Source organism: Stegostoma tigrinum, chromosome 12 (assembly GCF_030684315.1).
Source record: "Stegostoma tigrinum isolate sSteTig4 chromosome 12, sSteTig4.hap1, whole genome shotgun sequence".
Taxonomy (NCBI): domain Eukaryota; kingdom Metazoa; phylum Chordata; class Chondrichthyes; order Orectolobiformes; family Stegostomatidae; genus Stegostoma; species Stegostoma tigrinum.
The window spans coordinates 16,251,604-16,276,154 of record NC_081365.1 but is presented as its reverse complement, the minus strand read 5'-3'; the positions used below and the strand labels follow the sequence as shown (position 1 = coordinate 16,276,154).

General features: G+C 42.3%; 1 protein-coding gene across 1 annotated transcript in view; it reads right to left on the bottom strand.

Moving 5' to 3' along the window:
- LOC125457234 (cell adhesion molecule DSCAM) overlaps positions 1 to 23,063 on the bottom strand; it is a 612,502-nt gene extending 589,439 nt beyond the window's left edge. The window contains exon 1 of the mRNA XM_048541184.2: positions 22,429 to 23,063. Coding sequence (XP_048397141.1) covers positions 22,429 to 22,471 — 43 coding nt within the window. The 5' untranslated portion in view covers positions 22,472 to 23,063. The remainder of the gene's footprint in view (positions 1 to 22,428) is intronic.
- Between the last annotated feature and the right edge of the window lie 1,488 nt (positions 23,064 to 24,551).

Here is a 24,551-nt window from a genome sequence, read left to right as displayed (position 1 = left end):
ACATACCTTCCAGATGAAGCAACACTTCACCTGTACTTCCCAGAATTTAGTCTACTGCATTCACTGCTCACAATGTGGTCTCCTCTACATTGGGGAAACAAAGCGTAGACTTGGCAACCACTTCGCAGAACATCTATGTTCTGCTCACAAAACAAAGACCCTAAACTACCTGTTGCCATCCATTTCAACACACCACCCTGCTCCCTGGCCAACATCTCTGTCTCTGGCTTGCAGCTGTGTTCCAGTGAAGTCCAATGCAAGCTGGAGGAACAACACCTCTTCTTCTGCTTGGGGACCCTGCAGCCCTCTGGACTCAATATGGAGTTCAATAATTTTAGGGCCTAAACTCCCCCATGTCCCAGCCCAGTACCTCACACACCAGGCCTTGTTACCACATAGCCTGCCATTACACACCCCCTGTTGTTAGTCACTAACAATCCCCACTAACAACTATTAACCCTCCCAGTCGGATCGTTAGCAACTCTTGTCTGTTCGACTGTCTTTCTCTCTCTTTGGGCTCTATCCTATCATTTACTCCCTACCCCACCCACTCCCTATTTTCTGCATGTAAACTGACATTTTCCAGGCCACCATCAGTTCTGAGGAAGTGTCACTGGACCCAAAACATTAACTGTTTTCCCCTTCACAGATGCTGCCAGACCTGCTGAGCTTTTCCAGCAACTTTGTTTATGCCCCATAATAATATTCTGCTCTCAATTCTGATCTGGTCTGTCCAGGTCCAAAGATTTTTCAATCTGATTGTGATAGCCCTTTGGTATCACCCATCACCACCAGCTGGATCTGCTTTGCCAGGGCTGGACCCCTCCACGTCTGAAGTCTGATATTGTCAGCTGTGACTGGAAGTGTGCCTGGAAAATTTAAAACCATTCCAGACTCTTCCTGTTGCAGTACCACAGGAGGTGTACCTGCCAGTTGGGGGCAGCTCAATGCATCCACATTTGCTACTTGGCCTCCCAGATGGTGTTCCAATTTATAGGTATACGCACTTAGTAACAGAGCCCACTGCTGAATTCACCCTTAAGCTATGGGTGGCTTGTCCTTTTTAAGTATACCAGGACAAGGTTTGTGGGCCATTGTTAATACGAATTTATGTCCATGATAATAATGGTGGAACTTCCTGATTCCAAGTATGACAACCAAACCTTCCTTCTCTATCTACCCCAATGTTATTTTCCCAGAAAAAAAATCATGCACTCTTTCCACATACTGGGCCCAGTTATCAACAGCAGGAGTGAACGAGTCAAGCTTCCCAAAAAATTAAGGCTTGTGGCCAAGAATACTTACCCAAGTCAAAGACGTGGTTGCCAGTGAATTTCCTCAGGAGCATGTTTTTCTCTCGTCGCCGCTGAAATAACTCCACAGAGGCTCCAATTCACCCTTCATTTCCACATGGAGAGTCCTTAACACTGATCCAGCGCCCTCAGTGCCAGCTCTCAGAGTGAACAGGGTGTTTGACACTTCTGTTTATATCTGTCAGTAAGGGCTCCTTGATTGGGGCTGTTAATCTGTTCCAATCAGGGAACTCATACACTATGAGGTGCTGACCTGGCTGACATGGTTACAATCACTACTGGGGCAAAGCATATTTAAGGATCAGGGTCTCAAACCTGTAACAACGGTCACAGTTTCCTCAAGCAACAATGATCACTGCCTGACACCGGAGTCATGAAGTAGTTGCAAGAAGATAGCTGCAACAGACAATCCTTGTGAGGAGATGCTTTTGAAACACAGCATCCCTGAAGTGATCGAACATCTCCACAAATCTGCCTAAAATGGGCAAGATTTATTTCGCAAAGCTTCAAATACATGGTAAACATCAATCAGGGACATGCAGAGGTAAAACCGAGGCATTGGAAGAGCACAGTTCTCCAAGCAAATAATTTACCTGATCCTTCAAGCAGACGGCAGAGTGTGCAGGTCACTAATTGGACAAATCAGCTGTCTCAGATCCCATGAAAAACAGAGTGGGAACAAGCAGCAGTGTATTCTGAATGGGTAGGTAAGGAGGAGGACTAGTAGCTGCCAGCACTGGCCCAGGAGGTGTTGGTATGTTATCATGCCCTGTGATTTATCACAGTAAAAAGTACTAATCATTGTCCCTAAAATAGCATTGGACAGAAATCGAAGGGTAATGTATGTCATGTGCGTTTGTGCAAGGAATCACCACACAGGTCCCAATTCAACTGATCAGCCTTCACAGCAAGACCTGGAAAGAGGTCATCAGCTCCTCACTGTCTGAAATGAAGCTGCTCGTTTCACTGAAGGTGATGCATCCTTTGGCCAAGCAGAGAAGAGGCATTCTTTACATCCTGAATGGAGGTCTTCTCAGTGTGTTTGTACGTTTAAATGCTCGAGCTAAGCAAGACGTCTTCGTCCTGCTCAATTCCCCCATTTATTACATAGTGTGTATGCCATATGAAGACATATTTTGGTTTGATTGTCTGATAAAGTTCACTCCTAAAAAGGGTGAGGATAGCAATAATGCCACTTGACTATGCAATTGAAGCTCAGGCAGCTGGTACTGAATAGGGGAGAAATCATGACACAAATAAGGGGAGAGCTGCTATCTGAAATCTCAAGCTCCTGCTGTCTACAAAAGGACAACTTCACTGAACTAAATTATTCTCCCTGGTAGGCAGTGAAGTCACAGAGTGCTAGTTGCAATATCTTGCACTGATGTATAACATTGCAAAACTGAAAGGCGTGGGGAGTTTCAGATGGCTACTTCCAAGCCAATATGTGACAGAATTTTGAAAATGTTTTTTGACACGTCAGAAAGTTTGACCTGAAGCATACTGTTGCAGTTTGCACATAACTGATGTATGGTTTCTATAAGTTGTATGTATAGGTCATTTCATGATTTCAAGCAATAGCATGTTATGGCCAACGAAGCAATGATTAGGTGCTTGCAATGTTTCAGGAGACATAACACAGTCAATTTGCGCATAGCAAGCTCCCACATACATTTAAACAAATGACCAACCACATAGTTCTGGTTAAGGGATAAATATTGACCTATGATAACTTACTTTTTCCTCATCTTCAATAAAGAAGTGCCATAGGAAATTAAATGTTTACCCGTCGACAGAAGAGGTTGGGACATCAGTTTAAGGAATCATTCAAAAGGTAGCACCTCTGGCTGAGCAGCATTCCCTGGACTATAGTTTGTAATATTTTCACAAATCTTTGGAGCGGGCAATTTGAACCACTGACATATCAGTGAAATTAGACTGTTTTTCTTTTGCTTTCAGTAGTGCACTGTAACTCTGAGGTGAAGTTACCTGAATCATCAGACTATCAGAGATCTTTGCAAAGTTGTCATCCTATTGTATGATTAGCTTTTCAGTGGTTTTAGTGCATTCGCCAGTTACGTGGGGCAGTTGATTGACAAAAGCCTCCTGCTGCACAAAAATAAAACAAAAATTCTGATCCTCTTAAAGTCAATCATGCAAGTTACAAATTGGTGTTCCATCGCTGTCTGGAGCACTGAAGTCTATGAGAGAGTTCCCAATCATAAGATGCCCCATTAAGCAGCTCCCCTGGGCTTAAATATTCAGGAGCTAAGGAGGAACATTTGCATGCCTTGTCACCTCGCAAGCAGAAGGCCATTCTCATCCCCGTCACTTGTCAGGCAGGCAACTCCTAAACAGAGTGCAGAGATGACAATTTGTGTCAAAATGCAGTGTAATTAAAGAACAGCTCCTTGGGAGCATCTGTGGTGTCTACAAATTCTCTGGCGTACAATGTTCTGCTTTGGCCTGTGGCAAACAATATACCAGTCAGCCCATAACAATCTCAGAGAACGTATGCTTTGCAAAATCACCGCCAATAAAATTATAAACATGCGAGGTCTGTTACATGTGTATGTCCTAAGGATATTAGCTGTACGATTTCTCTTTTTGTAGGCAAAAATCCAGTCATTGCACTCACAGCAAACCACTGAAGAAATAATCGAAGCTAAAATCCTTACAAAGAGCTGCAGTTATTTCTTGAACAATGGTGCAATTTGGGTATCAGTAAAACTTTGCAAATGGGCTATTCCCAATAATATGCAGGTGTAAATTAGAAGCAGAACATCTTTGAGCCCAATTCACAGATTATAGATTTAAAGGCAGGAAGGATTGAACCTGGTACAGCTACATTCTACGGGGAAAGTCTTTGCATATGGTGATCTATAAAGATTAAGTGTACCCTGTCAAAATGCAATCCCAGAAACAGGAAAATTTGGGAACTCTTGATGCATTTTCATCATAACATCTCAACAGACGGTATATGCTAATTAGTAAATGACAGTATATAATTAAAACCGTCATCATAATCCAATGTCCTGACCAACATTTACCTTCTGGTTATTAAGGGACGGGACATCCTATCTGCTCACTGGGATAAGGTCCGCCAAACAGCAACAAGAGAAATAAGGGTGAGGTATAAGCATGAGCTAACACTCAAGAAGACTGTCACCCCGCCCCTCACAGTTCTTCTTTGAAATACCGCCAAGAGGTCTTTCCATCATCAAGAGGACAGGCGAGGCTTCGATTTAATGCCTCATCTGCAAGACAGCACCTTTGACAGCAATCACTAGCACCCTCCCTGACAGCACCTTTTGAGTGAACTAAGTCAATGAAACTCCTCGCAACTATAATTTCACCAAAATGCCAAACTCTGCTCAGAATGATCTTCCAATTCTTTTGAACTGGCATTCTCAAAAGGAGAAAATTTCAATTTCAAGCTCTGCTGTTGTCAAGTGGACGGGAGAAGGGGGCTTCGTTCGGTTGTAAAAATCTTTTTTTTCTCATGAAAACAGTGTCTGGCAAGGCTTTGTAGTGTTTGGGTGGCAGGAAGAGCCAAGTGATTTTCATCATAATGAGCCAATGATGTGTTTCAAAGCAATTGCCTTCAGAGTGTCATGTTTTTCTAAAACAAACAATAAAAGGTTTGCAAAGCCATTTTTTTATCCCGTGCAGACACTTTCCTTTAAATTGTCCAGTGAACAGAGAATGTGTCTGATCTTCTCCAAAGCAGCTGAAGTGAAGACACCAATTGTGGCAGAGGAAGAAGAAATGTTTATCAGAAATTGGTTGTTTTCTATCAGCCTTCAAACACAAATGTTAACTCGCTGTTTGCAGTTTATTGATATTTAACTGCTATTTTAAAACAAAACTCTCACGTCTAACATTTGACGGTTTGAAAAAAAAATGATATTTTACTGCACAATGAAAATGAAGCCAGGAGTGGTAATTCTGGTGGCAGACACTAAACAAACAACACACTCAGGTTTACATGTCCCTCATTCTCTGAGAGATGTCAGGGATTGGCTCTTCACAAAGGCACCAGCTCTCTAAATGTTCACCCAATTGTCATACATCTGACAACCTTTTATTCTGAGCTAGCGTTTTCAATTAAGCACAAAGGAGCAATATGGTTTTCATGTAATGTTACATGTCAATAAAAGGACTGCCGTTCACTGGTGTGATATCAGAAAACAGTCAGGTATCTAAGAAATACTGACTTAAAAACGCTTCCTTTCTGAGTGATGGCTTAATGGGAATTGTTTAATGTCCCATTGTAAGGTTATAGACCAATCCGACATCTTTTTCTCCATGTTTTTGTAAAAGCAAAGCAAAAACCAACTCATGTTCCGAGAAAATTAAAGTGAGGATATTCCTAAACAATCCAATGGAATCAAAAGATTATTTCACAATTGGAGAAAAGGTGAATTATTCATGGTAGGCTGCAGGCTAGAGTTAGTTAATTGGGCCTTTCTCACAAATGAGATAACTTTCAAATTTTATTCAGTTCCTCTTGCGATCCATTATATCACCTATCAGAAGGACAATTTTATTTAAACTGCCAATTACATGCTTTCAACAAAAAACAGGCACAAGTAAAAAAGTATTTAAACACTGCGCTGTGGTCAATACTGATATCTTTCTTTTCACCTGCAGGGAAATCAATTTTTTTCAAAAAAACCCGAATATTTACTAAGCTTTTCTAGTGGAAGTAACAGGTCAGTCAGCGCACCATGGACATAAAGTGGCTGAAACACATCAGCTTAGTCAACAGTCAGGTGACAATTGAACAGTGGTAAAGGTTCCCATCTGCAGCCTCAATCCTAATGCCTGGCTGCAATATGGCTTGTTGGTTATCAGGATGAGAGCTCCACACCTGCAAGTTTCCAATCGTGCACAGCGATCATTCTGACACATAAATGAATTGTGCACGTCTGAAGAGCGTGGCCCGGTAGTGCCTATATTTTTCACTTAAGTATATTAAGGCGTCAATATGTAGCACTTTGACGTCTTCTCCTAAGACTATAAAGACCATAAGATATCAGAGACGTAACAGACCATTCAGCTCATCGAGTCTGCTCAGCCATTCAATGAGATCCGGGCTGGTCTGACAATCAACAACTCCACTTTCTTGCCTTTTCCCATTAACCGTCAGTTCTTTACTGACTAAAAATCTGTGTATCTTGTCTGAGCCTTGGACATAATTAATGGCCCAGTCTCAGTTGCCATCTTGGGTAAAGAATTCCCTAGATTCACTGCCCTCCAAGAGAAGAAATTCCTCCTCATCACTGTCTTAAATGTGCGACCCCTGATTCTGAGATTATGCCCTCTGGTCCTAGATTCTCCGACAACGAAAAACAATATATTCTGGATCTACCGCGTTACGTCACCTCACAATCTTGTACGGTTTTCATAAGGTCATCTCTCATTCTTCTAAATTCTAGTAAGTACAGGCCCAACTTACTCAACATCTCCTCATGAAACAATCTCTCTGTTTCTGGTATCAGCTTAGTGAACCTTTTCAAGGCAGGCTGAAGCTTCTCCAGCAATTTTCAGCTAGAAGTGCCAGGTGGATGATCCACCTCAGCCTCCTCCAGTGTTCCCCAGCATTACAGATAGCAGTCTTCAGCCAATTTGATTGACTCCACGTGATATCAAGAAACAGTTGGAGACACTGGATACTGCAAAGGTTACAGGCCCTGACAACATTCCAGCAACAGTACTGAAGGCTTGTGCTCCAGAACTTGCTGCTCCCCTAGTCAAGCTGTTCCTGTTCAATTACAACACTGGCATCTACCCAACAGTGTGACCCGTACATAAAAAGCAGGACAACTCCAACCCGGCCAATTACCGTCCCATCAGTCTACACTTGATCATCGGTGAAGTGATGGAAGGTGTCAGTGACAGTTATATCAAGCAGCACCTGCTCAGCAATAACCTGCTCAGTGACGCCCAGTTTGGGTTCTGCCAGGGCCACTCAGCTCTGATCTCATTACAGCCTTGGTTCAAACATGGATAAAAGAGCTGAATTCCAGAGGTAAGGTGAGACTGACAGCCCTTGGTATCAAGGTTGCATCTGACTGAGTGTAGCATCAAAGAGCCCGAGCAAAACTGGAATCAATCAATGGTGGGTGTGGGGGGGGGGGTGTTGTGAGCTCTCTGGTGGTTAGAGTCATACCTGACATATAGGAAGATGGTCGAAGTTGTTGGATGTCAATCATCTTAGCTCCAGGGCATCTCTGCAGGAGTTCCTCAGGGTAGTGTCCTAGGCCTAACGATCTTCAGTTGCTTCATCAATGACCTTCCCTCCATCATAAAGTCAGAAGTGGGAATGTTCACCAATGATTGCACAATGTTCAGCACCATTCCTCAGACACTGAAGCAGTCCATGTCCAAATGCAACAATATTTGGACAATAGCCAGGTGAAGGCTGACATGTGGCAATAACATTTATGCCACACAAATGCCAGGCCACGATCATCATCAATAAGGGACAATCTAACCACTATCCCTTGATATTCAATGGTGTTACCCCCACTGAATCCCCCACTATTAACATTCTGGGGGTTATCATTGACCAGAAACTCAACTGGACTCACCACATAAACACAGTGGCTACAAGAGCAGGTCAGAAGATAGGGATACTGCGGCAAGTAACTCACATCCTGACTCCTCAAAGCCAGTCCACCATCAACAAAGCACAAGTCAGGAGTATGATGGAACATTCCAGATTTGCCTGGGTAAGTGCAGCTCCAACAACATTCAAAAAGCTTGACACCATCCAGGATAAAGCAGCTGCTTGATTGGCATTACATCCACTAGCGTTCACTCCCTCCACCACCGACGCTCAATAGCAGCAGTGTGTACCATCTACAAGATGCACTGCAGAAATTCACCAAAGATCCTCAGACAGCACCATCCAAACCGACCACCACTTCCATCAAGAAGAACAAGGGCAGCATATATATGGGAACATCACCACCTCCAAGTTCCCCTCCAAGCCACTCACCATCCTCCTGATTTGGAAAAGTATCTCTGTTCCTTCACTGTCACTGGGTCAAAATCCTGGAAATCCCGCCCCCCCCCCCCGCCATGACATTGTAGGTCAACCCACAGCAGGAGGACTGCAGCAGTTCAAGAAGGCAGCTCACCACCACCTTCTCAAGGGCAACATAGGCTTCAGGCAATAAATGCTGGCCAGCCAGTGACACCCACCTCCCACAAAACGAATAAATGGAAAAATGAAATAAAAAAGATTGCCTTCGACACCAAGGCATCTATTCTTGGATAAGTGAACCAAAACTATTCATTATATTCCAGCTGTGGGTGTGCTGTAACTGGTGCATTTTATGGTTTTAGCAAAACCTCTCTTCTTTGATATTACATTCAGTTTGCTTTATTTATGTATTTGTTTATTTATTGTCATGTGTACTGAAATAGCACAGATCAAAAAGACTTAGACAGAGGTTTCGGTATTTTCTGCCTGATGGAAGAGGTTGTAGGTGAGTATTACCGGACTGCGATGGGTCTTTGATGATGTTGGGAGCCTTTTCACGACAGCAAGCCGTGTAAGTAGAGTCCATGGATAGAAGGTTTGCTTCTGTGAAGGTCTGGGCTGCGCATATTATATTCTGTAGTTTCTTATGGTCTTGGGCAGAGCAGTTGGTATACCAACCCATTATGTACCCAGACAGTATGCTTTCAATGGTGCATCTGTAGAAGTTAGTGAGGGACCTTACGAATTTGCCGAATTTCCTGAGCTGCCTGAGGAAGAAGAGATGTTGTTGTGCCTTATTGATTGTCACATCCACCTGGGAAGTCCAGGACAGGTTGTCGGTAATTGTCACCATGAGGAACTTGATGCTCTTCAGCCTCTGAGCCTCAGTTCCATTGATGCAGATGGGGCTGTATTCTCCTCCTTCTTTTCCGGAGTCAATGATCAGTTCTTTGTTTTTGGTGATGCTGAGAGACAGATTGTTTTCGTTGTACCACATTACCAAGCCCATGATTTCCCGTCTGCATTTTGACTCATCATTGTTAGATATCCGTCCTACTGTGGTGTTGTTGTCAGCGAACTTGTAGATGGTGTTCCTTCAGAATTTGGCAACATAGTCATAAGTGTACAGGGAGTACATTTGGGGGCTGAGGTTACATCCCTGGGTGGGGCTTCAGTTTTGATTGTTATTGTGGAGGTGGTGCAGTTACCTATCCTCACTGATTGTGGCCTATGGGTCAGAAAACTGAGGATCCAATTGCAGAGGGTGGAGCCGAGACCAAGGTCATGCAGTTTTGAAGTCAGTCTGGAGGGCATAATGGTGGTGAAGGTGGAGCTGTATACAGCGAGCAGGATTCTGGCATATGTGTCTTTGTTGTCCAGATGTTCCAGGGATAAGTGTCAGGCTAGGGATATGGCATCCTCTGTGGACCAATTATGTCAGTAGGCAACTGTAGGGGAATGAAGCAGGTTGGGAGACTGGAGTTGATGTGGGCCATGACCAGCCTGTTGAAGCACTTCATGAATATTGAAGTCAGAGCCAATGGGTGGTAGTCATTAAGGCACGATGAATGTGCTTTCTTCGGTACAGGGATGATGGTGGTCTTCTTGAAGCAGGTGGGGACTTTGGCATGTAGAAGGGAGAGGTTGAAGATGTCAGTGAATTACCTCCGCCAGTTGGTCCGCACAGGATCTAAGCACTCGGCCAAAATTCCACCTGCCCTTCCTACTATCTGCTGCAATTAAATATTAGATTTGTGTGATTTCTGGATGAGACCTTCCAAATTTCTCTGCTCTGTGGCTTTCTGCAGTCTTTCTCCATTTAAATAATAGCCAGCTTCTCTATTCTTCCTGCCAAAGTGCATAACATCACATTTAGCCACATTATACTCCATCTGCCCAATTGCTTTACCTGTCTCTCTCATTCTGCAAATTAATTCAGTCATCCTCACCATTGGCTTCCCACCTATTTTTGTGTCATCCGGGTAAAATAGATATGTACATAATATGTATAGTAAAGAAATAATTCTGGCCTTAGCATTGATCCCTGTGGCACTCCACTAGTTACATGCTCCATGCTGAAAATGGCCCCCTTAACCCAAATCTCTGTCTTCAAATATTTAGTCATTCATCTATCCATGTAAGTGTGCCACCATTCACACCATGGGCTCTTATCTTAAGTAATCTAATACACCTTCTCAAACATTCTCTGAGACCCAAATATATTACATCCACTGCTTCTGATTTACCTAGTCTGATTGTTAGCGCCTCAAAAGAATTCTAATAAATTTGACAGGCAAAATGTGGCCTTCATGAAGCTTAATCATTTATAGAATTCTAAATTCTCTGCTATCAAATCCTTCATAATGGACCCTAACATTTTCCTGATTATACACATGAAGCTAACTGGCCTACAGTTTTATTTTTTTACAAATGTGGTATCTTTGGCTATGCCCACATTTGTCTCCTATTTCTAATTGCCCTTGAGAAGATGGTGACTACCTCCTTATTTGAGGTACTGTATTCCATTCATAGTGGGAGTTCATTCACTATTGTTGTGTCATATAGTTCCAAGTTGGGAAGGTTATGACTTTATAGGGAAATTATAGGTTTAATAGTGTTCCCATATATCTGCTATCCATGTCCCTGACAGTGGCAGAGATCATGACTTTGGATGGTATTGATGCAGTAGCCTCAGTGTGTTACTGCAGTACATCTTGCAGACGGTACACACTGCTGCCACTGTGCATCAGTGGTGAAGGGAGAAAATAGTGAAGGTTATCGATAAGGTGCCTAATAAGTTGGAGCTTCTTGAGTGTTGTGTGAAAATGGGAAGGATTGCATCACATTCTTGACTTGTCAATCAAATGGTGTGGGCTTCAGTCCCACTTTAGAGAAGCAAGCATAAAATCCATTCTCAAAGCAGTAGCAAGGGAGTGCAAGTGATAATGGGAACTGCAGATGCTGGAGAATCCAAGATAACAAAGTGTGAAGCTTCGTTAGCAAGGGAGTGCAACACTGTTAGTAACTGCATTTTAACTGCAATGTTAAACAGAGGTCAGTATCTGCCCTCTCAACCGGAGATGAACAATCCCCAAAGTACGATTTTGAACAAGGCAAAGAAATTCTTCTCGAGGTCCAGGGTGACATTTTATCCTTGATTAACATCACTAAAGCAGATCACCAGTTTGTAGGAGGTTGCTATGCTCAAGTCAGCTCTATGTTTCAAATGTATGGTATTGATTACAAAATCCTTTTTAAGGTGGTAAAATGTGCCATATAAGTTATATATCTAAAATGGCTGATGACCCAACAAGAAACTTTAAGTGATACTAGGAACTGTAGACGTTGGACAATCTGAGGCAACAAGGTGTAGAGCAGCATCAGAGGAGAAGGAAAGCTGGTCTCGGCCCGAAACGTCAGCCTTTCTGTTCCTCTGATGTTGCTTGGCCTGCTGTGTTCATCCACTTCAACACATTGTTATCTCAGAAACTTTAAGCAGTCTGCACACCCAACAGGAGGGAGCTGTTGGCTGTGCTAGCAGGTCAGCAAATAACCTGCTCATGGACACTTCCTCTGGGTTCCTGATGTCATTCCATCCTTGGGTCAAACTTGCATTAAACCTAAGGGCAATGGAGATTGATTGATTGAAATCTGTGGGAATCAGTGCTATAACTCTCCACTGATTGGAGCCATACCTGGCACTTCGGAAGATGGTTGTGGTTGTTTGAGGTCAATCATCTGAGCTCCAGGGCATCGCTGCAGGAGTTCTTCAGGGCAATGTCCTAGCTCTTACCAGTTTCAGAAACTTCAATGGCCTTCCCTCTATTATGTAGTCAGAAGTGGGAATACTGCATTGTTGTGGTTGCACAATGTTCAGTTTCATTAGCAATTCCATTGATGACGAACGAGTCTATGTCCACGCGTAACAGGGCCTGTTGATTCAGACCCACTCTGGGGCTTTGAAATGAAGAGAATGAATCACAGTTATAGTAATTGGTACATTCTCTTCTTCTCGTCTTTTTTTTGGGCTGACCTGTTCTACACTTGCAGCATTTTTAATTTTAGGTGATTATTTTCCTGTATAATCATTTTCTCTATAGCAACACAGAGAGGTCAAATTCTTGTAGTCATGGAGAGTGCTTCTCGTGGTTCATCAGCCAGAGGGAAGCAGGAAAGAAGGCAAGAGCTGGAGTTTTATGTTACATTCAGAAAAATGTATTTAAATGAAGGGGATATGTCATTCTGCGATGGTACACCCTCAAAAAGCATTCAAGTTTTATGCAATATCTGCCCGGCTATTTACCCTTATTGCTTATTTCCATTTTAATTTCTACTTTGTTAATCACTGTGATTTTTTGCTATTTCTGAGCAACTTGAGCAAAACTACCCTGAATCACTAGTTTCTTTGAAGAAAAATGAATCTAAAGTTACAACCAAATCAATTGCTTCCATTTTAGTTTATTGTAAGCATTAGTGCAGCCTATGCATTATAGTGCTACAATTTGTATCCTCAGGGACAATATTTAGACTTTGCTGTTTGCCTTTCATTCTCTTCTCCTCCCTTTTTGTATTATTATTACATCTGTCCAATACATGTTGTAATGGTCCAGTGGTGGGGTTTCTTTCTCTGAGCTGGAAGTTTTGGGCTCAAGTCCCACTCCAGGACTTCATGGCCATAAGATGCAAGAGTAGAGGTAGGCCATTCAGCCTATCAAGGCTGCTTTGCCACTCAGTGAGATAAGGATGATTTGATAATTCTCAACTTTTCCTGGTAACCCTTGATTCTTTAACTGACTAGAAATCTGTCCATCTCAAACTTAAATATACTCAATGATGGCTATAGTTATTGTAATGAGGTCAGCCAGGTGGACATCATAGAATATGAGTTCCCTGATTGTGGCTGTTTATCTGGTCCAATCAGGGAGCCCTGGCTGACAGATATAAACAGGAGTGTTTGACGTTCTGCTCAATCTGACATAGTAAAACTGGAAATTATGCAAAGAAGATTTATGAGGATATTGCCAAGACAAGTAGGACTGAGTCATAGGGAGGGATTAGCCAGGATAGGACTTTATTCCTTGGAGGGTAGTAGAATGAGGGATGACCTTATTGGGATATATAATACCATGAGGGACATTGACAGGATGAATGCATATAGTCTTTTTCCCAGAGATGGGGAATTAAAAACTAGAGGGCATAGGTTTAAGGTGAGAGGGGAAAGACTTATAGAGGACCTGAGTGGTAACTTCTTTGCACAGAGGGTGGTGCGTATCTGGAATAGGCTGCCAGAGAAAGTGGTTGAGGCAGGTACAATAGCAACATTTAAAACACATTTGGCTAGGTACATGGATGGGAAGGGTTGAGAGGGATATGGATCAAATGTGGGCACTTAAAACTGGCTGAGTGGACATGTGGTCATCATGGACCAGTTTGGGCTGAAGGGCCTGTTTCCCCGCTGTATTACTCTGTGACTCTATGACCTACAGTCACAGCTGACAATATCAGACGTTGGATGCAGAAAGATCCGGTCCTGGCAAAACTGAAATAGTTGGTGGTGCTGGAGAAACCAGAGGGCCATCACAATGAGAAAAGAAAACGTTTTGGACAAGGAGAGACCAGATCAGAGTAGAGGATCACATATCACTATGGGGAAAAAGAACGATTGTCCTGAGCAAAGGTCACTATCAGATACTGCCTGAACTTCACCAAGGTTTTCCAGGAGTTTCCAAAATGAAGATGTTGGTGACACGTTATGTCTGGTGGCCAGGACTGGATGCAGACATGGCAGTAGTCAAGTCCTGACGCAGGGCTTCAGCCTGAAACGTTGACTATCCCGCTCTTCAGATGCCATCTGACCTGCTGTGCGTTTCCAGCTCCACATTTATTGACTCTAGCTTCTAGCATCTGCACTCCTCACTGTGTCCAAACATAGATGCAGTCACAGCTGCATGGGTGGAAGGGAACTGAAGTCTCTCCCATCACTATCCAAAGTTCTGGGTACAACCGGCAGGTAAATGTGTGTGCTTCCACCAAAACTTGGATTCCTCAAGTAGTTGGTTTGCTCAGTTAGCTAGACAGCTGGTGTGGTTCAGAGCAGTAATGGTGGTATATGGTCTAATTGCGGTTCAGACTGGGTTGGACGAAGGACCTACTTCCTCACCCTAAACCCCAGACAGGCCGTGTCACTTTTGGACTCTTCTCTGCTTGAAAACAGGTCTGAGCATGAGCAAGAAAATGTATTCAACAGCTTTAAGCAGTTCTGAGGAAGGGTCACCGGACCCAAAACGTTAAACTCTGATATTTTCTTCACAGATGCTGCCAGTCCTGCTGAGCTTTTCCAGCAACTCTTTCTCTTGTTCTTGAATTTAAAACCTTAGTTTGATCTGACAGACTTTTTTTTCAATATCGCCCTCTGCCAAATATCTGAAGTAACCTTGGGCAAAAACAAAAGAGAAAATACTGAGAATACTCCTGTTCTGATGAACTGATTGATTCTCTCCGCAGATGCCACCTGATCTGCTGAATAATTCTGGCATTCTTTGTTTTAGTTTCAGATTTCCAGCAATCGCAGTGTTTTGCTTTTATAAAATGAATCAGGGTGTCTGTCCTATTCTGGCACACATCAAAAATATTCAGATGTTGGCAGTGTAAAAATGCATCGACGTTCTCAAGGACTGGAGATTTCTGTATCTCTATCACCCTGCCTCAGGGATAATCTCTCTGGAAGAAAGTAGTGAACGTGTTGGCCACCTTGTTTAAATCATGCAAGTTCATTCCAAATCATTTTAACGCTCCCTTCCTGAGTTGTAGCATCCCAGCAGCATCCCTTTCCTAACAGAGGTCACAAGCAATGCTACAGGGAATTCACTAAAAATTATGATGATCGTTTTGGCACCTCAGTTGAATGAGCTAAAGGCCATCAGCAGAGAAATAATCCAATCCTATGCTGCTAACTCAAAAGAATTGGATTTGAGTGGAGGCTACAACAAAACTATGTCAAGTCGTCAACTGTTTAAGCTTATCTTCTTCATGTCATCAATACGTCAATTTATCCTCAGGTGTGAGTGTGTTTGTGTGTTGCTCTTTGAAAAATAACCAAATTGGCTCATGCATGTCGACATAATAATTTCCCTGACATCATTTAATTCAGCCTTCAGGGATGCCTGGCTCACGCACTGTCCAGCAGTGCCTCACAAACAGTCAACTTCAGACCCTCATTGTCTGCTGTTCTCCTGCCCCTCCCCCACTTGTCCTACTCCTCTCTTGAATCAATGATAAATGTCAAACTCCATCAGCCATTCCCGTGCTACAGCTGATGATTTCTGACACATACATACAACACAAACAGTAAACCTGCATGACATCTGCATAAACCTTTATCACTTTATAACACGTCACAGATCATAGAATGATTGCGTGGAAGCAGGCCATTCGGCCCATCAAATCCTCACTGACCCTCTGAACAGCATTCCACCCAGATTCACCACTCTACCCTGAAACCCTGCATTTCCCAGGGTCAAGCCACCAGGCTTGCACATCTTTGGACTGTCAGAGGAAACCAGATCACCCAGAGGAAACCCACGCAGACACATGGAGAATGTGCAAACTCCACACAGTCGTACAACTGAGGGTAGAATTGAACTCGGGTCCCTAGACCTGTGAGGCAGCAGTGCTGATCACTGAGCGACCGTGCTACCCAATATCCCAGCTCCTCATCTTCGCAACTATTGCCTTGCAGCCAAACATTTTTTTCGGGAATTACTTCTCATTTCTTTTCTCTCTGTGTAATAGGGGAGGGGATATTGCTGTCTGGTAAAGTCGGACACTACACTTGGTCTCAGTGTGTGCCTATTCCCAGGCTAAAGTAGCAAGAATGGAAGAATATGACCACGATATGTTCATGATTGGCACTTGGACACAATGCCACACGACTGTCATTCCCTTCTTACAGATACAGATTCCTGGGTAGTACTGCTCAATTCTGCATTAGAACAATGGAACGTTCAAGCCCAACTTTATGGGACTAGAGGACATAATCTAGGCTCCTTCTCACAGTGAACAAACACCATACAGTTGGAAGTGAATCTTTTTAGACAAAGTGTTAAGCCACAGGCCGCACTAGACCTCTGTGATAGATCGAAAAGATTCCTCAGTGCTATTTCAAAGCGGGAGAGATTGTGCTGCTTTCCTGGCCGGTATTTATCCCTCAATCAACATCACAGATCGATTATCTGGTCATTATCACATTTCTATCTGAGGGACCTCGCTGTCTGAAAATTGGCTGCTGCATTTCTAGCATTAGACATTTTGCAAAACACTTTGGGACATCTGGTGGTCATGAAATGCAAGTTTTTCTACAATTTTAGAGCTAAGCCCAGAAGCAGGAGAAATCGCTTCAGCATTAAACACAACAGAAAGTAATGCATCAAAAGTCTCATCAGAAATATGCACAGTGCAACAGGGACAGCATTGTAGTTTGTACTATACTGCATTCTATGTCTATTCTCACCCATTTGTATAGGGCATACCAATACCAGCGTCTAACAAAATGATAACGTCTTCTTGAAACTACGATTTAAATAGAAAACATGGGCCTGAAGTTATCCCTGAGCATCTCCAAAGAACAGCAATTTTGAAAGGACAACAGATTCTGTTGTAGTCTGGCACCCTGTGCTATTTGGTACCAGGCTAGTACTGCCCTGAACAGTCACGTGCAAGCGTGGCTGACAGCTCAAAAGGGTAAATACACCAGATTTGACATTAATATAGCCAGACGATTAAATAAATTTCAATCAAGATTGGCTTCCTTCGAGTTATTTCCAGTAGAATTTTTACACTCGGCTGAATAAAAATTAAAGATGTGCGTCTCTTCAAATTTCCTGCAGGTTCGAAAATTAAAACACTGGCAAGGTCAGAAATGAACCATCGTTCAGATGAAAACAAATTTGAAGTGGAGGAAAATAGGGAAGGGTGGAGTGGGGGAACAACATTCCCTTGATTCAAATTTAGCCTTGATGAACAGGATAAATATTTCCTGAGGATGAGCATAGATTTATTTATAGATTCATCTGGGGTCCACAATTCTTCACAGAATTGATAATGAAAATGGGTGGCTGTGATTTTGTAGAGTATTTTGAACTTGGGGTGTTGTCATATCCCTGGGCTAGAAAATCCAGTTTTGTTGGAGACACAAAAGTGCTTAATGCCAGCTGTACATCACTAAGGAAGAAGATATCTTGTCAGAGATGTGTATCTCAAGGCAGGTCAATGTAAAAGGATGGAATTACAGTTATATGAAGGAGCTGGAGAAACATATCATGATCTCTTAGGGTTTCTGCTTCGGGCACAAGTGACATCAGGGCATAAACTGGTCCAAAAATGACGATAGCTTTGACATGTGTTTTTATGTAAACCTTCAAGAGCCACTCAAACTCATTGGATATTGACATGTGTAAAATCTGCCAGTGAAATTGAACGATGTTTTAGAAAGTGGCTTTTATTTGAAAATCACACAGAAAAATATAGTACTTGTACACGTGGTGAACTGATGCAACTTTATTGATGCAACTGACATGGGGTTGCCACAAAATAAAGAGGTATTTTCATCAAAATGGGTGGCCACTGAGTCAGAGTCATACAGCATGGAAACAGGCCCTTCGGTCCAACCCATCCATTTGATATCCCAATTTGACCAAGTCTCATTTGCCAGCACTTAGCTCATTTCGCTCTAAACCCCTCCTATTCATGTACCCATCCAGCTGCCTTTTAAATGTTGTACCAGCCTCCACCACTTCCCCTGGCAGCTCGTTCCATACACAGGCACCTCCTGCATGAAAAAGTTACCCCTCGGATCCTTTTTATATATTTCCCCTCTCACCTTGCAACTATGCCCTCTAGATTTGGACTTGGCCTACTGTGGAGAAAGGACCTTGACTATTCACCCTATCCATGCCCCTCATGATTTTGTAAACCTCTATAAGGTCGCCCCTCAGTCTCCAACACCCCAGAGAAAATAGCCCCAGCCTATTCAGCTTATCCCTATAACTCAAACCCTCTAGTCCTGGCAACATCTTTGTAATTTTTTTCTGCACCCTTTCAAGTTTAACAACATCCTTTCTTGTAGAAGGGTGAGCAGAAATGGTAGGTAGAATTCTGTACCTTTATGTCTAAGGAACTGAAATTGACTTTATACAAAAAAGGACCATTTTCCAGTTACATTAATGTTGAGCGATCAGTTTGTTTGACTTTGTAAGAAAAAACTGAATATTCATAAACTTGTAAACCATGGCTATCAGTCTTCTCATGCAAGCGTGAACAATTAGCGAGGGCTCACTGTCAGATCGATTCGATGAGAGGTCGACTAGTTTTGTGGGCGAAACGAGCGCAAAAAAAATTCTACACTCAAAGTAAGGCACACCTGAAATTCCACAATCTTTCCCGCAGAAATGATGGAAACGCTCCGTCTTTTGCAGCATGGTGAAGGGCATGGACACGATTTCCATGTTCTCAGCATCTTAGGGAGAACTGAGTCTTCTCCCAGGATGAGGAGCAGAGGAATATATCCGAGGCCGATTTACCGACTTTAGTCGTTGGTTCAGAACTCCGTTTGTCATACTTGGCGGTAAAAGCTCTCTAATTTCCCTCCCATTAGGATGTTCCGTAAAGGATCAGTTTCTGAGCAAGCACTTGGTCACCTCCCAACATTGTCTTATGTGACTCAGTGTCAAGTTTTGTTTGATTATGTTCTTTTGAAATGCCTTGGGACGTTTTACCACAATTGAACTTTCTTCTAAGCAGCGAGAGGTAATGACCTGGAACTTGGCGTCTGCGAGGGTGAAGCAAGTGGAGACGATGGATGATTTCAAGTGAAAATTAGATGGGCACTCATGCAAAATTAACTTACTACCACCGACAATCATTTCTTTTTTGGAGGGGGGAGTAGGTGGGTGGGGGAAGGAGACAGCATGGGTTGGAAATCATTCTGAACACACGCTGCGGTAAAAGCAGTGAATTATCAAGGTTGTTAACGGTTTGTTCACTTTGCAAGCAGTTCTTACGTACATCCTTGTCAAAACAACTCACTAGGAGTCAGCACTAGTAATCTGAAATATTCTAGCTCATTTAGCCTCAAGCAACAGCCCCTTGTCACATAGTCTCGGGTAATATTACAATGTGACACTCCCCTGGGAGAGGAGAACAGCAGAGTTAAGGTCACTAAATGACCACTTCCCACTGGACATGGGGACAGAAGTGTATCGTTACGGGGCCTCAAGTTCAACATTAGTTAAACTTAACTGAATAAGCACTCAATAAAATTTGACTCAGAAGCAAAGGCTTTCGTTCTTATCAACAATAACGAGTCCAGACTATTTAATAACATAGGGCAGAGCAAACCAGAAATATAGGCTGTCAAATAACTGAGACGATATTAGCATAATATATTCATAGAATCAATAGCTATTTTCTTCTGTAACACAATGCATTCAGGACAAGTAAAACTCTAAATAAAACAACCTATTGAATGAGGTGCAGTGGGTTTTGAATGAATTTTTTTTACTGTCACGATCTTTGTTTTTATTTATTGACACTCTACACACACCTCACACCATATTGCTTCCAACATACCCTTGCTTAGGAAACAGATAGGCAGGTGTCACTTAGTCTGGGTGTGTTCTCAAGCTGCTCTGTAACAGGCTGCTGGAAGATACAACTCAGTGTTGAGGACTGGCTCTCCTGACAATTATCTCTCCTTAATCTGAGGGAGGAGAATGTGAGAGGGTGGTATTATAAGAACCCTGGGCATCTGCTCAGTGTCTCTGTACAATGGCATCAGCCTCCTCACCCTTGCAGTTTGCCAGCAATAGTACTGAAATTTTCCCTCAATCCAGATGTTATTCTGTGATGTGGATGCATTATCTATTTAATATCAAAATCACAGACTCAGAAATAATGAGAAGAATATTGGTTACTCGATCAAGGACTGGGATACACAACTGTCATTTTGCCTCCCACCCGACATTAATCAGCTTACTTTGCAGCTTCTAATTTGTTAGCCCTGCATCACCTATTTTAAAAAATATTCTGAACAATTCTACTAATAAGAATTGAGATGAAATTATGCATTTTTCACTGCCCCAAAATGCCCAAAATTAAAATTCATGATTTTTCTAATTCATCTAAGTTGCCAATCTGTATAATGTGATGAAGAATCAAGGAAATTGAGCTCAGAATATATATGGAATCAAATCATAGGCTGACAATCAATTTAACATCTTCTACCAGAATCTGCAATAGCCTTTAAATTTGAAACAGCAACACAGTGGCACTGGGTACAGAAAAACCCAGGGTTTTTTTCCCCCTCGACCTAATGCTACTTGTTTCATAAGGTTGTATTCAGGAAATGCATCAAGTTTGTGATGGTTTAATTTTATGTCAATGTAGAAAAAAGCAGAAAAAAAGCAGCTGCGGTGTATGGAAATGTGTTTGAAGCATTTAGCTCACAGGATTAATCGAATTATAATTTAATCATTTGATCAAACACCAATTAGCATAATCACTTGAGGGGAACTGTTGGGAGCCTTGGAGAGAGATAGAGAAGTCAGAGCTACTTCAATCAGAGCTGACAGCTTTTAAATAGAAGACTTTTGCTTTTACATTAAAAAAAATGAGTGAATTTGAAATAAAAGCAGCAAAAATGCTGTTGCAAGAACAGATACATCAACCGGTTTTTAAATAAACTGAGCATTTAACGAAATTTTGTAGCAATCTAGTCAGACTTTGTGAAGACACAATAGATGGTCTCTAGAAGTAATTTAGTCATAAAATAGTCCAGTGTTTATAAATTGCAGGCATCATGAGTAACTTTGCCGTGAAACTTCATAACATTTAAAATAATCTGCATTCTGATTTTGAAAGTAGGCTTGGAAATTCTACAAAATAAAATGCCAATTGTCTTTCCTTAAAAGTTTTTGAATTTAGAAGCTAAGACCTCACAAAGTATTCAGATATTAAGTGTGGATAAATCCTGGGTTACTGCTGCTATGTACATATATATGTGTTTTGTGTGTGTGTGTGTGTGTGTGTGTGTTTGTTATTGAAAAGCTCAGGAGAGTTGGCATTTACTATTGAGGTGACTTTGCTCGAATGTAATGCATTTAAAAATGAGATTCTATAAATAGCAATGCTGTCTCACACTTAGAGCCTGCTCACAGCTCCAGGAGTCAAAAGAACTTCAGCTGCAGATTGAGGGTCATTTATCTATCCATCTTTCCATGCCATCTACCTTCACTCCCTCATTCATCTCTTCAGCATTAAATTTTTCCAGTGTAGACCGATAAAGCAAATTGGGTGCTGATGTGAGGGTCGTCTAGGTAATTTACCCGGAGCTTTATTAACATATCCAGGTTTTTCTTTTAAGGAAGAGAAACCCCACAATTACATACTCTGCATCCACCATCCCCTCCCCCAACTCCAACCCTTGCCTTTCGCCGTCCACATTGCCCATCTCCATTTATTCTTCACAGGGTTAAGTTGCCTGTCTAAGAGGTTTCTTATCTATCCCTGCCAACCTACCTCCAAGTCTAAATACATGCATTTTCTGTCTCAATCGCCATCAAGCTCATTAGCCTTTTGAGACACAATTTCAATCTTAAGCCGCATTTCCAGTCTCTCAAACTATCGCTTTGCAAAGATACATACATTTAATATATATCTGTATGTATGCAAATATGTATCTGTGCGCATATCAATATAGCGATACAATTCCAATGTTTTTATCTTAACACACTTTCTTATCGCAGCCTCTTCCTCCTGAGATCATATTTCTATCATCTATATTCACATACATACAATCAATCATCAGTGACATTTTCATAATGCCATACAGAGATATAAAATTTAGATTAATTGCAGCATATAGAAAGGCACAATGCATGCCTGCATTTCTTTGAATTGCTCATATTATAGCACCAGGCTCTGACTCTGCTAGGTAAGCTACTTTAAATGATTACAGTGCAATTTTCTGTCTCCTGCTGATCACGGAGTAGAGGGAAATGTAAAGAAACATTCACTGCCATCCCACAGTCTTAATGTGGAAAGGGGCTATTTCATTAACTAACTCACCATTCAGGATGCTGTGGAGTAAGAGAGTTACCACGATCCACATGCCCTAGGCTTTGTCCTTCTTGCAATGATCCCTGTGCACTTGACCGTCTTCTGCTATATTTGAAAATTGTTACTGTATGTGAAGGTTAACATCCACAGAGAGAGAGAGAGAGCTCTTGGTTACAGCAGGCACTGAAGAGAAACCAGTTTGTTTTGGTAGCCCTTTATGCTGGGGCTATGAAATTTGTGTTTCCTGGCTGTGTCCTTAAAACCTGATCTCCTCTCTTCCTTTCCTTCCTCTTGAGTGCAAAAGAAAACGTATCAGATATTCAGAGGGTGTGTGTTAGTCAGCTCTGCAGCCCTGAGAGACAGCCAGGTGTGCTGGGACACACACACTGACAACAGCAGCAGCAGCAGCACCAGGTCGAAGGCTGGTCCACAGGTACAGCACTACAACACAGCAGTCAGCTCTGCAATCAGCCTCCAAATTCAACACTGTCCAACACATCCACATCTTCCCACTGCTTAAATCACATTGATCCCAGCGCTAAACCAGCGCCTGATACCATTAGATCACAACCCATTAACCCACTCCCAGAGCCTTAAAGCAGAGAGTTAACCCTTTCCCCGCTGCAGACCAGATTTCAACACCCTTCTCAGTCTTTTTCTTTCTCAAGCTAAATACCACGTAAAGGACAACATACCTAACACAGGATATCTGCTTAGCGTTTTATTTATCATTGACAAACTCCCTCTTGTTTCTTAAAGGGGCAGAGTCGTTTCTTTTGTTGCCTGTGAGGGTGGTGGGTGGAGGGATCCGATCGGCAATGAACACACTATTAGAAAATTGACGAGATGAAATATATCCCATTAGAAATATTAGTCAGAGTTCTACACTCATCGTCAGTTACAACACTCGGATAACAGCCTCCTCTTCAGGAAGTTAAATTTGACTATTAGACTCTGCATTTTATTTTAAAAAAGCCCTTTCTAATTATGTCCCTGATGACACTCCTTAAAAAAGGTGATTTTAATAGAACTGTTTAATACAGCTTTTCTTTAATATTTATATAAAATACCCACTCCTGTTCAAATAATATTTATAATCAGTAATATAGATGGACAGCGCCTGGATAAATGTTAAATCATATTAAACTCTTGGATAAATATTGTACCTCTTACTAAAGTGATCTGCAGCTTGATTTTGGTAAGCTTATGGGTAAGATTGGAAAACCGAAACAAAAGAGCGGCTGCCTTTAACCCCTTCGATCCCGGTGTGAAGCCACTGCCACGGGCTGCAGCAGAGGCTCCGCCCAACCTTACTTTTCATTTCCAATTGGATTTGACGTAGCTGCCTATTCAATATTGTAGGTCATTCCAACTGAGCCTTCAACCCCTGCCAAGCATCTGTTCCTTGAGGTGTGGGTGGGATGACTGGGTGGTGATTAACAATTTCTCGTTAGCAAACTTATGGCAAGAATAAACGCCATTTCTTTCCCCCGTCATAACGAGCTAAGTCACACTGGAGCCCTCCTTGCTGAGCTCAGGTCTGTGATACATCAATCGCATCATCCTGTTTCGAGCGCATTGCTGCCCAAATATTAGTGCAACAGTCGTCAGTAGGATATATTGACAAATTGATTGGGTAAGTGATGATAGTCTAAGCAGACCATGGGGTTGTCCTCGCATTAATGAGAGGTTTGGTTGAGGAGAGCCCTCCATGGTACTCACAACTAGTGCAGGAATTGAACCTATGTCTTTGGTATCACTTGGCATTAGCAAATCAGCTGTCTTACCAACTGAGCTAACCAACCACTCCCCCCGCCCCCTGCAAGTGTGTATAGGGGGCATGAGGTTAAAGAAGGCGATTGGCTTGAGGTTGTGGTGCTCATTTAGCAAGCTGGTGCACTGCAATGCTTTCTGTCATTCTGTGCTATGGATATGAAGAGCACAATAGATCTGTGTCTATTCCAGGATGTTACTTGTGAGAACCATTGCTGACCAATTAAAATCAATGCAAACCCAACAGGCCAAATAGTTTCTGTCTGCATTGTATAACACTTGAGTTTATTGAAATGGATTTTCAGAGTTTACTTCTAATGTCCGGCAGAATGTATTCGGAATGCCCTGCTCTTCCCTGT